The 14,810-nt window shown below is 45.7% G+C and overlaps 1 protein-coding gene across 2 annotated transcripts in view; it reads right to left on the reverse strand.

The window, feature by feature from the left end:
• Positions 1-14,810, reverse strand: part of NR2C1 (nuclear receptor subfamily 2 group C member 1) — a 477,706-nt gene that overhangs the window by 347,921 nt on the left and 114,975 nt on the right. For both annotated transcript variants that reach the window (XM_086919061.1, XM_086919062.1), the window contains one exon: positions 2,654-2,881. In XM_086919061.1, coding sequence (XP_086775187.1) covers positions 2,654-2,881 — 228 coding nt within the window. The remainder of the gene's footprint in view (positions 1-2,653; positions 2,882-14,810) is intronic.

Here is a 14,810-nt window from a genome sequence, read left to right on the forward strand (position 1 = left end):
CTACAAAATGGCTCTGCCTAGTGTGTCCAGTCCACACCGTATGTTGAACTTTGCTGAATCTCTCCCATCGGCGACAGCCTTAGAAAGTACAGCCCAGGGCTCCTCCAAAACGATGGTAGCAGCTGCGCAACCATATGCCACATTGTGCGGAAATAGAGCCCCAAAAGGTATGCGGGGTTCACAGACCAGAGTGCAAATCTGGCTGAAGAAAACATCTTCCCCAAAGCATCCAGAATCTGGGGGTGTAGTAGGGAATTCACCAGGATTTACATGGGATGTAGCGGCTTGGACCATCAAGCTCTCTGAGGTAGGGTATTGGGTGAGGATGTTTGGGTCCCCGTCCTGGAGTGAGACGGTGGTGGTGGTGGTGGGCAATCGTCCTATTCACAGGAGCCCTTGTTCTGGATTTGGTCCCAGTCCCAAGTAGAACATCTGCAAGGACTTCATTAACCTGGAGGAGTAGTTCTGGGAGGGAAATACTGGCTGCAGCACCTCGGACAAGAAGTTTGCCTTGACCGCCACTGAGGGTAGACGGAGGTCAAGGACCTCAGTCACCCTCCGCACCTCCTCCATAGCCACAGTAGAGGAAGAAAGCATGCCAATGTCTGGAGAAGTGCCCAGTCCACTGTCGAGTCAAGTCAAAAAGCAACGTTATTAGACCGTTGGTATAAAAACAACATATTATAAATAGCCTAAAATCAATAGCCTAAAATCATCACAAATTCATCAATAACTCCATTAAAATAGGTAACCTATGAACAATGAATATAGGACACAGAAATATTCCTACAATAGGGCATAGTAGCTAGATTCAAAGTGTAAATATTATCAACCTACCCCTACTATGAATAAAATAAAATGTTATAAGTTGAAAAGCTTTAGGTTAGTCCAGAACACTGGCTTTGACCCAGATCCTCACACCAGTCCATGTTTGTTTTATCATAAGGCTGATATTCTAGAGGGTCCGGCGATCCCTCCCATTCCTCCAGAGTCCTAGCCCATAAGGATAGGGCTTAGGCGCCAGCTGTACGGCATGGCTTCAGAAGGTGCAGACATCGGGTCAAACCCTTCTAGCTACATGTTTGAGACGGAAATGAGAATGGGGATGGGGATGGCGTAGCCCGTGAACGCCCGGAGTGTGGGCCTCGGGACCGGCGCAAGGGCCGATCGGGATGGTACGGCCTGTCCTCGTCTGAATTCATCTGTGGAGAATGACTGGCACCGGTGCTGAGCAACAGGTTGGATCCAGCTGGGCCCCCTTCTGAAACCACGGGTCCCAAAGGCACACCAGAGGGAATGGACCGCCCAAATATGGGGTGCATAGCCTCATAACATTTGCATAGTTGGGCTGGGGTCAAACCAGCTCCCAGAAACTCGGGGAAGCGCGTAGCTGGACCAGGCTCAACCGCAGACAGGCCGCAAGTGGTGTTGCTCCCCATCTCATTGGCCAAAAGACGAGGTGAGGTCGAAGCACGCTTCAACAACCTCTTTTAGTGGGACCGAGATTTATCTGAATGGCTTGACAACATGGAATGTGACAACGACCTCAAGTTCCTCAACCGCTCCTGTGACCTTCTCAACTTGTTCCTCGATTGTCGCGCCATCCCACATTGTGCCGCCAGGAGCCTGACCGATCGCTCCCTCAAGGTCTTTGGATGCATTCGGGGGCATTTGAGACAGCCTTCGGGTCATGGTCTCATTCGAAGCACCAAAGCAATACAAATTATCACCCACCAATCCAACAGAATTTGAGCCTGACCGATCGCTCCCTCAAGGTCTTTGGATGCATTCGGTGGCATTTGAGACAGCCTTCGGGTCATGGTCTCATTCGAAGCACCAAAGCAATACAAATTATCACCCACCAATCCAACAGAATTTTTTTTCCTTGTTCTCAAGTGAGAGATGACAGGGAGGTGGGGGCAATTATCTGTTGAACAGGAGTCCAATCTCTATTCCTCTAACTTACTATGACATTAAATCCCTACACCACTAAAATCTCTCCCTGGAAACAAACCAGTATATTGCTCTGGGAAGGATGGAAAGGTTATTTGCACGCTAGCCTAACTTCTCCGCTTTCTCTTAGTTATACAACTGTTGCACATATTGGTAGTGGGGTTTTTTGTTTGAAAAAAATCAAATCTAACAAAAAGATGTGTACAGCACAAGCCTACCTACAAAGCTATGGATCACTGGAGAGTGGAGAAATAAACTTAAGGACCATTAGGCATGGTGATGGTAGACAAGGAAAGATGCAGAAGGCATATATAGGGTGAAGATTGGTGAAAGCAGTTGGACGTGGAACCTTGCAGCACTAATAGAACATTGGCAGGAGTAGAAGGATTTTTCAGTCCATGATGAGCAATAGCTTGACGATACAAACTTGAGACAAATTATTATACAAAAATGCACATATTTTTCTCAGCAGTAAGAACTATGTGGAGTTTCAAATTACATGGAAGCGCCAACTAAAATAGAGGTCCAATAGTGCACAGTGTTTCAATTCTTTTTTGCTTCACTGCTATCTTACACCATGGGTCACTGTACATATCAATGTACATTGCAAGAGGCAAGTAACAACAAATCTGCAAGCCAACCAAGGAAAAGTATCACATGAATAGAAACGATTTATAATAATGCATTTCTCCTAACTTACTTGAAAGTGTTGTGTGTTACCATCAGCTCCTGCAAAAAAAAGTTGGTTGATACCGCTGCTATCTGGAGATAAGTACACTTTGCCTTGACTGGAGTCTTGTCTGGCGATGATCACTTTGCTAGAGGAGGAGCCATCAGAGTTGGTCAATATATATTGTTTCCCTGCTGCACCCTGATCAAGAGATGTCACAATCTGTATCTTCTGGCCCGTCTGTTGATCTGTAACAATCTGACAATATATTTTTAATCTTAGATCTTCATACTACCAAATATGCTCACATTTCAATTAAACATACATAAACTTCCAAAACACAACTGCACAATGATCTAAAAGACATCCACTGCAACTGCTAAGAAGAGGACAATGGGAAAAAAGTGTTATTGTACAAATCCATATACTCAAAATTAAAACGCCTAGCTCTCAAAATCCCAAATTCTCACAGCAATGCATCAACTTAAAGTGGCAATGCATTTCTTCTGACTATTTCCATTTCCAGCTCCCTCACTGTTTATCCACTGCATACTAATGATCTGTTTCAAAAGAAGTTTTACGGAGCTAATAGATTACATCATGCTTAGTGAAAGAATACATCCTCCTAAATTGATCAAGCAGTATTCTAAGCATCCCAAAGATATAAATAACTGTCAAGTTATTTGGTCAGCAGTAAATGCTATAATTCACTTCTAAACATAATCATAAGTGAATGAAAAGTCACAATTTGAAAACCACTGAACCATAACTACCAGGATGCCGTGATGCCATCCACAGTCGGCAACACTGGAAAAATCTCTGGGTAAAGCGCCTCCAACAAGTGCTGGAAAACCTCCAGATGAGTAACTTTGTTTAACCCTTTCGATGATCATGACAAGCTCAGCTCGTCATGAGGCACGGTTGAGCTGTGCTTGTGACGAGCTGAGCTCGTCATGAAACTTTAGTATTCAAACAAGTTCAGCACAGGAGGGGAAAAGTCACAGCAGCCAATGTGTTAAAATGATTCTTATATCCATGACTCTGTTCAAAGCAATCAACCATTTTCAAACACAAATGACGGTATTTGCATCACAATCTTTATAACTATTCTACATTTGTTCTTTATGAGAATAGTAATGCTCTGGGTACGGTTACATTCCCGGGTTAGGATCATGTAGCGAAGCAGCTAATATCTTACATTGTCCTCACAATAACATTTCAGCTGTGAATTTTGGCACATATTTGCTTGCACAACACTATTAAATTAGTTTCCCTGAAACTAAACGTATTTACACATCTAGCTTCACACATTATTATAATGCCCTGAACATCATGTACACGGTCTCTTTTCACACTATGTACAAATGTCATCTCTATCTTCATCCATGGGGCGACAGAGCTATCTGCATATCTAGAACATCACTAATCTATATGCACATCGCAAGGCAGCTTAAAAAAGAGGAGCATCCAGATTGATTGTTAGAGGAGGCACTTAAGCTGACACAGAGGGGCCCTCAATGCTGGGACTTCACCACTAAGTGGTCGGACATCTCATGAGGGGTGTCCAGTTCGTAACCAAGACGGGGTCCTTCATTCTCTCCCATCAGGTAATGGGGTTGGATCGTCCCTTGGGGGGATTCTATGTCAAGACCGGAGGCTTCAGATTATGCTTTTTCCCTTCTTCGCTGTTTATTACAAAAAACTCACAGCAGCCAAACTCACAGCAGCAGTTAGGTAGGACATCCCTCTCATGACCACTCCCTTAAAGAGGGAGTGGTCATGAGAGGGATGTCCTACCTAACTGCAGTGGACACTAAAGAAGGACTATGTTATGGACTGCTCTAATGTTTACCATGGGACTTGTAATTCTAAGGTAATTTTTCAGTTTTGTTTTAGCCCATACCCTTTGTTCTGAGGTGTAGGGCTTACGTTAATGCTTTTTGGCTGCTGTGAGTTTTTTTTAATAAACAGCGAAGAAGGGATAAAGCATAATCCTCGCCTCCCTGTCCTTAATAGAATTGAAACTTACCGTTACAATGCTAGGCAAATTTTGATTCTTGGCTCTACACCTACACACACTCTAGGGTACACTTAGAGTAGGGTTCCCATCATAGGAGTAAACAATTACTGACTGTTCCAATTCACTCCCTGTGCGCTCGTGCCTCCCACCAGGGGGGCAAATTGTGGGACTTTCCAGTGTTCTAATATGCTTACAGACACCCCCCTGCATGCATATCCTGACTTCCAGGGATTTGGACACTATTTGGGAATTGACATCCATTCCCAATCCATGCCGGGTTTTATGAAAGCCAGCCTGCTCCTGCAGGACACTTACCTAGAATTTCCTGCTCATTGCTTCGTCTCCACTCCTGCAGGCCAAGGATGGCTGTAGGAATTCAGCTCACCTGTGGCTGGCTGCTACTAGCCTGCTCACACCCGATGCATATGATTACTGTGAGCTCTATAAGCCCCAGCTCCCTTCAGGCCAAAGCTGGTCATTGTAGCTGTGTACCGGTGAGACCGACACTTGTTTCCTGAGCTTTTGATATCCTCGTTTCCAGTGTTTCCTGAACTTTAGTTATTTCTTTATTCCTGAACTATAACTATCCTTGTTCCTGAATTAGCACTGCTTGCAGTGCTACCTTGACTCCTGAGCTTTAGTAATTCCATGTTCCTGAACTAGCACTGCCAGCAGTGCTACCTTGACTCCTGAGCCTTAGCTTAATTCTTGTTCCTGCTCCAGCACTGACTTCAATGCTACTTTGCTTTCTTGATTACTGAACATGCACTATTCTAGTATACCCCTGTAGCCTCCCCTTCTGTATATCATTTTCCAGTATCTGCCTCACTTCCCATTTTCTTGGTTCCAGTTCCTAGTTTGCTGTATTTCTATTCCTGCTGTCTTGCTTCTAATTACCTTGCATGTTTGTTACTTGCTCTCTGCCAAATGGGTCCTGTGATTTCCTTACTTTCCTATTAAGCACTCTTCGTTGGTAGCTCCTTATCTATCGTGCTTGTGTTTAGTTCTACCCCCTTGCCGTTACGGCCTTGCGTATTCCTGTTTGATCAGTGAGCACAGCCGACAACCTAGGTGGAGTTTCTTGTTCACTGTATTGTCTTTGGCACTGTTCTGACTAAAATTATACTGCGCCATACAGGAGTCACACACTACGAGAACTGCGGGGGACAGGGAAGTTCCTTTAATATCAGCACACTCTTAATTAGGGCAGTCAAAGTTTAGACAGCTTGTGGTATAAATGTGCAATTAGAACAGGATCCTTTCAACCATGGATCTCATCAGCTACAAGTGAAGCACAAATCAAAACAACTTGTGTCTCCTGGTATACAGCACTTTATATCAATTGTGTTTTAATCCATTAAACATGGAGTTATGATGTCAAATTTGTCAAGAAATATATACTCCTAGATCATAGGTCGAACATTCCTCTTTATTTGGTGCATATCAGTTTATTTTCATGGTAGGATGAAAGACAATGATACGGTTAACCCCATTTCCCCAATATATTTTGGGGTGTGCGCTTCATTAGGAGGCTTGGGTATAATACAAATCAAAGCTAACATTCACACTGCAGGTAGTTTTGTGAAAACTGTAGCGCTATATGTAAGAGACTGTTCTGCAGAAATGACCACATGGGACCACAAGGGGTGATTTACCTTTCAGCTCTCAGGGTTACATTTCAGAGGGCAAGATCTCTTGTACAAAATAACAAGAAGGGAGACACAGAAGTAAAACTCAGAGGAACATAAGAAAGCCAACCAATGGTAAGCAAAGACTTAAAGACCATTGTACATTTCTGTATGGTCCACAAGAAGCTTTAGTTTACAGACAGCTAAATGTGGTTTGATGGACAACAACGTAAAAGGCAAGTCTTTAGCTTAAGTTGGAGCACTGTCCACCTTGGGACCAATGATGCTGCAGTTGCCAAGCCAGCATGAGCTCTTTCCTCTTACACCCTGGTGCTGCATTCTGGCATCTGTGAAATGAGGGCATCTTTGGCAAACAAACTTGGGGTCACTTACCTCTGTGGCCCCAGACAGGACCAATGGACTCACTGCCCCCACCAGCCCACGCGTCAGGAAGCACGCTTGCACACCAGTGGAGAGGGGGCAGGGCCTCTTCCAGAAGCGCTAAAAGCAACTGCAATCTTGCTCCAAGGGACGCGCCCAGGCCAAGGGCAGGTCTGTCCTGTGCCTGGAGCCCAGAGGAGGCTGGGCTGGACTGGGCCCCCCTCTAACACCTGGACAAGGTACTGTATGCAAATCCTGATCCATGATAGAAGCATTTTTCTTTCGTAAATTAAAAGAAAGGCATGCATATTTGGCAAGTGGACTAGCCTTAGCGTGGGTTGCATGTTGTGATAGGGAAAAGGAAGGCAGCAGAGGCAATACACCGGTTACAAACTGCAAAAAAGGCCCTAGCTCAGCTGGAGCGAACTGTGTAATAAACAGAATTGTTGGCCTGCTTGTTGAAGTTGAGGAATTTTTTAAAATCGGATGATTCCACATTACCCACTGAGCAGAAACCCCCAATCTAGCACAGCCAAGAGGAAACAACATGAAGAAAAGGGCCCCAAACAGGTTTACTCTAAAAAAGTTTTTGAACCCACCCTCTATATGATCTCACCTGAGCTCAATCATGTCTTGCAGTACTGCTGAGCAGGACACTGAAGAGGAAGCTGTGACTTTAGTTAACTCCCATATTATTTTCAGAAACATATTTCCTGCTCTTAGCTTGCAGGGGGAGGGTGTGTCACCAACTGATGGTGTTCCGCAGGATAACATGACCTCAGATGTTGCAAAATTGATGGAGATGGCGGAGGAGTCAAGTTTGTGAGCAGAGTGTAGTTATTAAATCTTTAGAAGAGAAAAGTAACTACCCAAAACAATTTGTGAGGAAATGAAGGAGCCAGACGCATCCTATGCCACATAGGAGGGGGGGGGGAGGGGGAAGGGGGGGGGGCGCTTTACATCGTATGCTGCCCACGCTTTGCAGATCCAAATAGAACCGCACAACCCAGGCCCTCTCCCCATCTCCAGGCTTGGGGAACTGACCCAACTGAAGATGTGCGTTTCTGGAGTTAGGGAAGTGTCCCCAAAGGGTAGAGTTGGACAAGGCCATTGCCCCAAGAACCCAGAATCATGCAGGGAGAGACTGACAGTGAGTGCTGGTGTTGATGCCTATGCCCCCCGTCATGTAATCCCATATCTTGTTCTCCCCCCAGTTAAAAGGGGCTCAAGTGGTGGCCAGCCAGTTGTTGGGGATTTCTCTTCGGCTGGAGCTAAGAGGCTGCAATGGCAGGACCAGATCATACAGAAGGGGAGCCCAGACCTTTAAAAGACAATCTGAAAAGTTGTATTGACTAAATATTGGGTTGCCTTGATTGACATGGTGGTCGTCGAGACATGAAAGCGATAATGTGCTGCGTCCAAAACCATTAGTATGGGATCCCAAAACCATTCCCACCCCACCTTGAAATTGGCAGGTAAACTTGGCATCTCTAATAATAGAAGTGCTCTTAAATGGTTCTATGTGGTTCAGACAATAATACCTCAGTAAAAATCTTTGAGCTGGTTACCAATACCCTTAGGAATATCCAAAATAACACCTCCCTCAATTGCCTTGCACTATTTGTAAATAACATCCAGGATCGGTTTTGTACTTTTAACTAAAGAGGTAGGCATGGCAAGTAAGACGCAACCTCTAGGCGTCGGGCTAATAGCCAGTGTAGGGTAGCTAGCCTTAACCTGAATAGGGCATTAAAGACTGGTAGTACAGCGGAAATCTATGCCACTAAGAAGGGCTATAAGGATATTTTGTCTGCAGCACGAAGATCATAGGTACTGGAGGCCTGGTAGACATTGGTCATGGCAGTAGCGGAAGGAGACAATAAGCTCTTTTGGGGGATAATGGCCCATGGTTGCGGATTCAACGCAACCCCACCGATTTTCATTTGCAGCCATAGGTTTGGGTCCAACACTTCACAAACATTTATGCACCGAGGATGCTTTTCCCGCAAACACTATTTGAGATGACTGTTCCCGAAAGAAACACTGCAGACCAGTTAAATTTCACTCTTAATGACATCTTAGAGGCAATCTAGGATATCTGCCCAAGCAAAGCCCCAGGGTGTGATTCGGTGTCAGGTGACTTATACTTATTAGAGCCCTCTGTCAGGGGGCCTTATTTTTTACGCACTCCTGAAGTCTATTGTGGGAGGGGGGTCTATAGCTAGATCATGGCAGAATGCCAAAATAGTTCCTATTTTCACAAAGGGCACACAAGAGGACTTCAGTAATTATATACCAATTGGCCTTATAGGTACCTCACAAAAAGTCTTCTCTCGTTTTGTACTTGGGGAACTGCTAAAGTGGGTGCGGGCAAATGGTATACTTTCAGATTACCAGGCGGGATTCAGAAATGTAGGCACAAATAGAAAAAATCTTACGCTTTTGCTTTCTTTACTGGAAAACGGTATTGCAGGCCACTTGTATGAGGTGTTTATTGACAATAGGTCAGCATTTGACTCTACCCCTAGGTGAAACTGTGGGAGGTATTAAAGCAGATGGGTTTCCCAGAGAATCTCCTAGTAATTTTAATGAAACTGCATGCTGCAAATTTTGTGCGTGTTATATTCAGAAGTAAAGGAGCGCTAACTGACCCCTTTGTGATAGAGTCCGGTGTGAGGCAGGGTTGCGTTTTGGCGCAGACCCTGTTCATCCCTAATGTCAAGGACTTCGTGAATGCACTGGACTACCCGACGAACTATGCCCCTAAACTGGGTTCCCATAAGATTTCCAACCTGTTATTTGCAAACGACACCCTTTTAATATCAAAAACTCCATCGGGTATGCAAGCCATAAGGGACAATGTTTTGCGTTTCTCCAGTGACAGGGGTCTGTAATTGAATGTTATCAAGACAATTTATTTGCTTTAACTCATACAGAAAAGGGAGGTTGAATATCATGGTTAAAGAAGCTGCACTTGAGCAAGTCCAGGAATTTGTCAATCTGGGAGCCTGCCTAACAAATAATCTTAGTTGGTTGTCACAGATTACCAGGAGTACCCTGAAATTTCAACAGGAGGCTTGAGCTATGGACAAGCTGTGGAAGAAGACTCAGGCCAGTCCTTTGATACCCACATTGGAGATCTATAATATAAAAGTTAAAGGCGCAGCCACGTACGGGTCTGAGCCATGGGGGCATGCGAGAAACTGAACTTCTTGTCAAAGCCGAAAATAACTTAATTAAGAATCACCTAAATCTCCAGCAGAGCATCCCAGTTTTACCCAGCTCCTTCACAGCAAACATGGCGGCTGAAAAAGCCTATATTGAAAGATGCACCTCATGTAATCCTATGGGGGAAATGGCTCAAGCCAATATGCAAGCTCCTAGGCTTTAGGCAGTATTCCACCGCAGAGTTTTGCGCATGTAGGAGAGTAGGATCTGCTTACTATGGTTACCCCCACTTTTTGCTGGTGTTTCACGGTTTCTCGACTTTAGTTTGGCTGGGGCCCTGCCAACCAGGACCCCAGCCTAGCTGCTTCCTCTCTAAATTGATTGCATGTACATTAGGTACACTCCAGATTGGTTACTGGGTTACCCTTGTGAGTCCCTTGTATATGGCACCTTAGGTACTAAGGGCATAGGTACCCCAGAGGCCTACCAGGGGCTGAAGCATGTATTATGCCACCTGGGAAGCCTTCCAAAATGGCACCAAAGGACTGCTACTGCAGCCTGGGTAAGGTGGTGCATGGGCCTCTTACTAAGATATAGGTTACCTATATCTAACTTTAATCCCTGACACATATAAGCCTATCAGTCACTCCTATGTCAGGCCGTATCAATCCTGAAGGCAGAGTGCTTGGTTTTGTGTGAGAGGGTGCCCATCCATGAGCAGAGCCCCTCTGCAGCTTTCGGAGCCTATTCTCGGAGGCTGTTCTATGATGCAGCCAGACCATATACTCTTAAGTGCATTATAACCTAGCAGTAAATGCTAACTTTGGAATGGCTGCATGGAAACAGGTCATGTTTGGTATTGAATACTTTGGAATCCTACCCCCGCCAGTCCTGGCGGCGGGAATAGAATGCCACCCTTCTAAAGGGAGACAACATGTACACACTGGTCTGCCCCCAGTAATAGTTTAAACGAGCCCCAGCATCACAAAATGGATGCTACAGACACGAGTATGGCCTCCTGCTCTGACCGAAACTCCAGCACGGGAGGCCTGGACAATAGGTATCCTGTCACAGGGAGGTGTAACCACCTCCCAGACAGGCTTTAGTGTATTGGAGCTGGGTGGGTGCACTTTCAGAGTGCTTTGATGTCTGCACTGGGGGCACAATTGGTGTCCCTGTGCATAGTCCAGTCCAAACCGACTGCAGGGGTACCAGCCCCTGCACTGGCACGAAACTGGAAAAATAAAATGCGTGTAGCCACCCCTCTTTCCAAACCCTCCCATATGTGGGTCCCCAGAGTATGTCCAAGCCCTTTTCTCAGTATAGGTAAGGGAACCCTGGCAACAGGCCTTTAGATTACACCTGGACGAATCTCTGATATGGAATCCCGGAACTTCAAAGCTCTACTCAAGACTAGAGGACGGAAGAATCTCCCTTGTGGTCAAGGAGTGACTCCCCAGTTCAAACAGGCACCAACTAAGCATCTTGCCAGTCTGCATTTCCGAAGCTCCCGCCGGACTCCGAAGTATTTGCGACACAGGACACAAACTTCCGGACTTCTCAGAGGCCGACACGAGATCCCAGCAAAGCTGAGACCCGCACCCCTCACACACTGGAATCCTTACCCCCCCCCCCCCCCCCCCCCCCCCACCGCCAGTCCTGTCGGCAGGGGTAGAATTCCACCCTTCTATAGGGAGAGACATGTACACACTGACCTAACCGATAATAGTTTAAAAGAACCCTAGCATCACAAAATAGATGCTGCAGCCACAGGCACGGTCTGACCTCCTGCTGCTGGATGGAACTCCGGCAGGAGAGGCCTGGACAATAGGTTTCCTGTCACATGGAGGTGTTACAACCTCCCAGACAGGCTTTAGTGTATTGAGGCTGGGTGGGTGAATGCTTTTCAGACAGTGCTGGGGGCACAATACGTGTCCCTGTTCATACCCCAGTTCAAACCGGTTGCAGGAGCTACCAGCCCCTGCTCTGGCACGAAACTGGACAAAGGGAAAGGGGTGTACCCACCCCTCTTCCTAGATCCTCCCATGGATGGGTCCACAGAGTATGTCCAACCCCTTTCTTCAGTATAAGTAAGGGACCCCTGGCAACAGGACTTAAGATTACACCTGGACGAAACTCTGATACATATATCCTGAAACTTCGACATTCTACACGACTAGAAGCCGGAAAAATCTCCTTTGGGGTCAAGGAGTGATTCCCCTGTTCAAACAGGCACCAAAGAAGCATCTTGCCGGTCTGCATTTGCGATACAGGACCCGGACTTCCAGACTTCTCAGAGGCAGACACGAGATCCCAGCAAAGCTGAGACCCGAAAGCCCTCACAAGTGACGTGGGACTGGAACTCCTGGACACTGTGCACATTTGCTAGTGCATCGACTTCCCGAGCCTTCCCGAAGTTGTGCAATGGGCTACTTGTAGTCCAAGCCCTAAGCACCATCTGCACCAAAGATTGGGGCCTACACTCCACGAGTGTTCCGTGGGTCTGCTCCTTGCATTTTAGCTCGAGGCTCCTTCGCGATCCCTGGTCCGTCGACTGGTAGGTCCCCTCGAAGGTAACTCTAGTTTTCCGTGGCCTTCCCTGGTTGCTCCAGATGTGCCCTGACTTCCCACCAAAGTGTGGGTCCCTCAGACCTTGTTGGTCTGCACCAAAGCCAATCTCTGCTTTCTGCGTGGGTTGCTGTTGCTAAGGATTGTTGGGTCCAATCCGGAAACCGACACCGCAGCACTCGACATCCTTCGTGGGACACCTCAAATCCAGCACCTGGTCATCATCAACACCTCCTGGTCCTCATGGCTGAAGAGTCAAGCTTCACCTTCTTCACTTGCAAGTACCCGACATCTGTGGGTATTCAACTATCATGCCCCTGGTCACTGGCTAGTGACCTAGACTCTGTCTGCTCTGCTTTCAGGTTCTTCTCATCTTCGATCCAGGCTTGGATCACTCCAGACACTTTCCACTTAGTCACCAGCAGCACTTTTGCAGCAGATCGCCATTGAAATCAACGACGAAACCAGACATCAAAAGACACCTATGCACCCGGCTTCCCTGGGTGAGGTATTTAGAGTGCTCTGGTATTCACGTGGGTGTTGACTCTAGAACCTCCTAGTTCTAAAGGGGCTTTCTCCAAGTCCTCTTCTAAGTTTTTTTATCCTTAAAATTCCAACCGCGAATTTCCCAATAGAAGTTAATGGTGATTCAAGGCTGTGTTCAGACACTGCACGCTTCCCCCGTGGGTCCTCTGTGTCACTACCTTGGATGGTTCCTGGTGGCCCCAGCGGTTCTACAGGATCTAGGCCTTGTTTCTATGTCAGTCATGGTTCTTATACCACTTTCTTAATATTTGGTTTGGTCAACGCATATGGTGCTAATTTACTGCGTGCTAATTAAGTTTACTGAAGATCCTTCTCCTACCTGGCAGCCAAGACTTGGAACTCCCTCCCCACCCACCTTCGGCGAACCCAAAACCATCTCACCTTCAGGAAGCAGCTCAAGACCTGGCTGTTCGAGCAGTAACATACCCCTCTCCCCCAGCGCCTTGAGACCCTCCCGGGTGAGTAGCTCGCTTTACAAATGCTGTGATTGATTGATTGACTGAAATGTACTTTTGCCTCTAGCCTCATAAAGAGATATATATATATATATATATATATATATATATATATGTATACATACATACATACACATACACATACACACACACCTGGTGTGGTTCTCGTTTCATTTGGTCACTCACAAGATTAAAGACTGGTAAAACAAGCTGCTTTACATTCCTCCAAGACTTAGCCTGAAGGCTGCTCTCCACAGCTACTACTAGGATAGCTTTCTATTAAGGTGGTCTTTAACCCCTTCGAAGCTAATGACGAGCTGGGCTTGTCATGGCGCTTACCTGCCGTGCGCGGATGACAAGGCCAGCTCGTCATGAATAATGGTTATTTTGGAGCTTCAGCGCGGGACGGGAAAACGCCTAGCAGCCATGTGGTTAACCTACCATCAATGAGGGACATTTGGACTGGTGCAAGGTGCCCACTAGAATAGTGGACAGCATATGCCAGGCCAACTTCTCACAGCGCACAGACACTAAAGAAGCAAATGTTATTGCAGTATGGAAATATATTTATACAGCATGGCTCATATGGTTTCGAAGGGAACATTTAGGAAGAGAGCTTGTAGGTATTCTCCAATGACAGACGGTCCACATTTCAGTGGTTATGATAGTTAGAGCACTTTAGAACCCCCTTTAATCAGTACTTAGCTCGCACATTTTTCGGCATGAAAGGTTGGCAATTTGATTTTTTTGTGAACTGGATTTTGTGCTTGCTAAGTCCTTCATCTAATTTTTAGTATAACCTGTACCAAGATGATGCCTATGCTTTTCTAAAAACTCTATTTTACAGTTTTATAACTTTTTTTTTCTACTGTTGTGATCATTTATGATGGAAAAGTATTACCTGTTTTACAGCGGTTTGATGGATCCTTTGTGATCTCAAATGAACGAACAATGATGAAATTAAAGGCTGGCGAGCCGGTGGGGAGAAGTCTGATGCAAGCAGACACACAACAACAACTGCCTCCTTCATGCCTGACCACCCACTCTTAACCAACCATTGTACTGTAAAATGTTTTATTTGGCCTAAGGTTTCATAAAATATTTGGGGATGGGTCAGACTTGCTTACTTAGTGGACTTTCATCCACACAATTGTCAAAATTTAGGAGCTGTCACTGCTTCATAGAGAAAGAGGTTCTGGAGGAGGGTTCACTGGAAATGGCATCTAGAAGTTCAAGTTCTGCAACAAACATTCTTTTACAATTCATTTCAACAAAGTAATTACTCGCTATCTCGCTACTTTTCACAGATTTCAATAATTAAAAAATGTATTCCAAAAACTTAACAGCATTACGTTGCTAAAACATTCACATCTTTTGAATACAGCGACAGTGTGGACGACTTCTACACGAAAAGAAATTAA

This window comes from Lissotriton vulgaris, chromosome 1_1, assembly GCF_964263255.1.
Source record: "Lissotriton vulgaris chromosome 1_1, aLisVul1.2, whole genome shotgun sequence".
Classification (NCBI taxonomy): Eukaryota; Metazoa; Chordata; class Amphibia; order Caudata; family Salamandridae; genus Lissotriton; species Lissotriton vulgaris.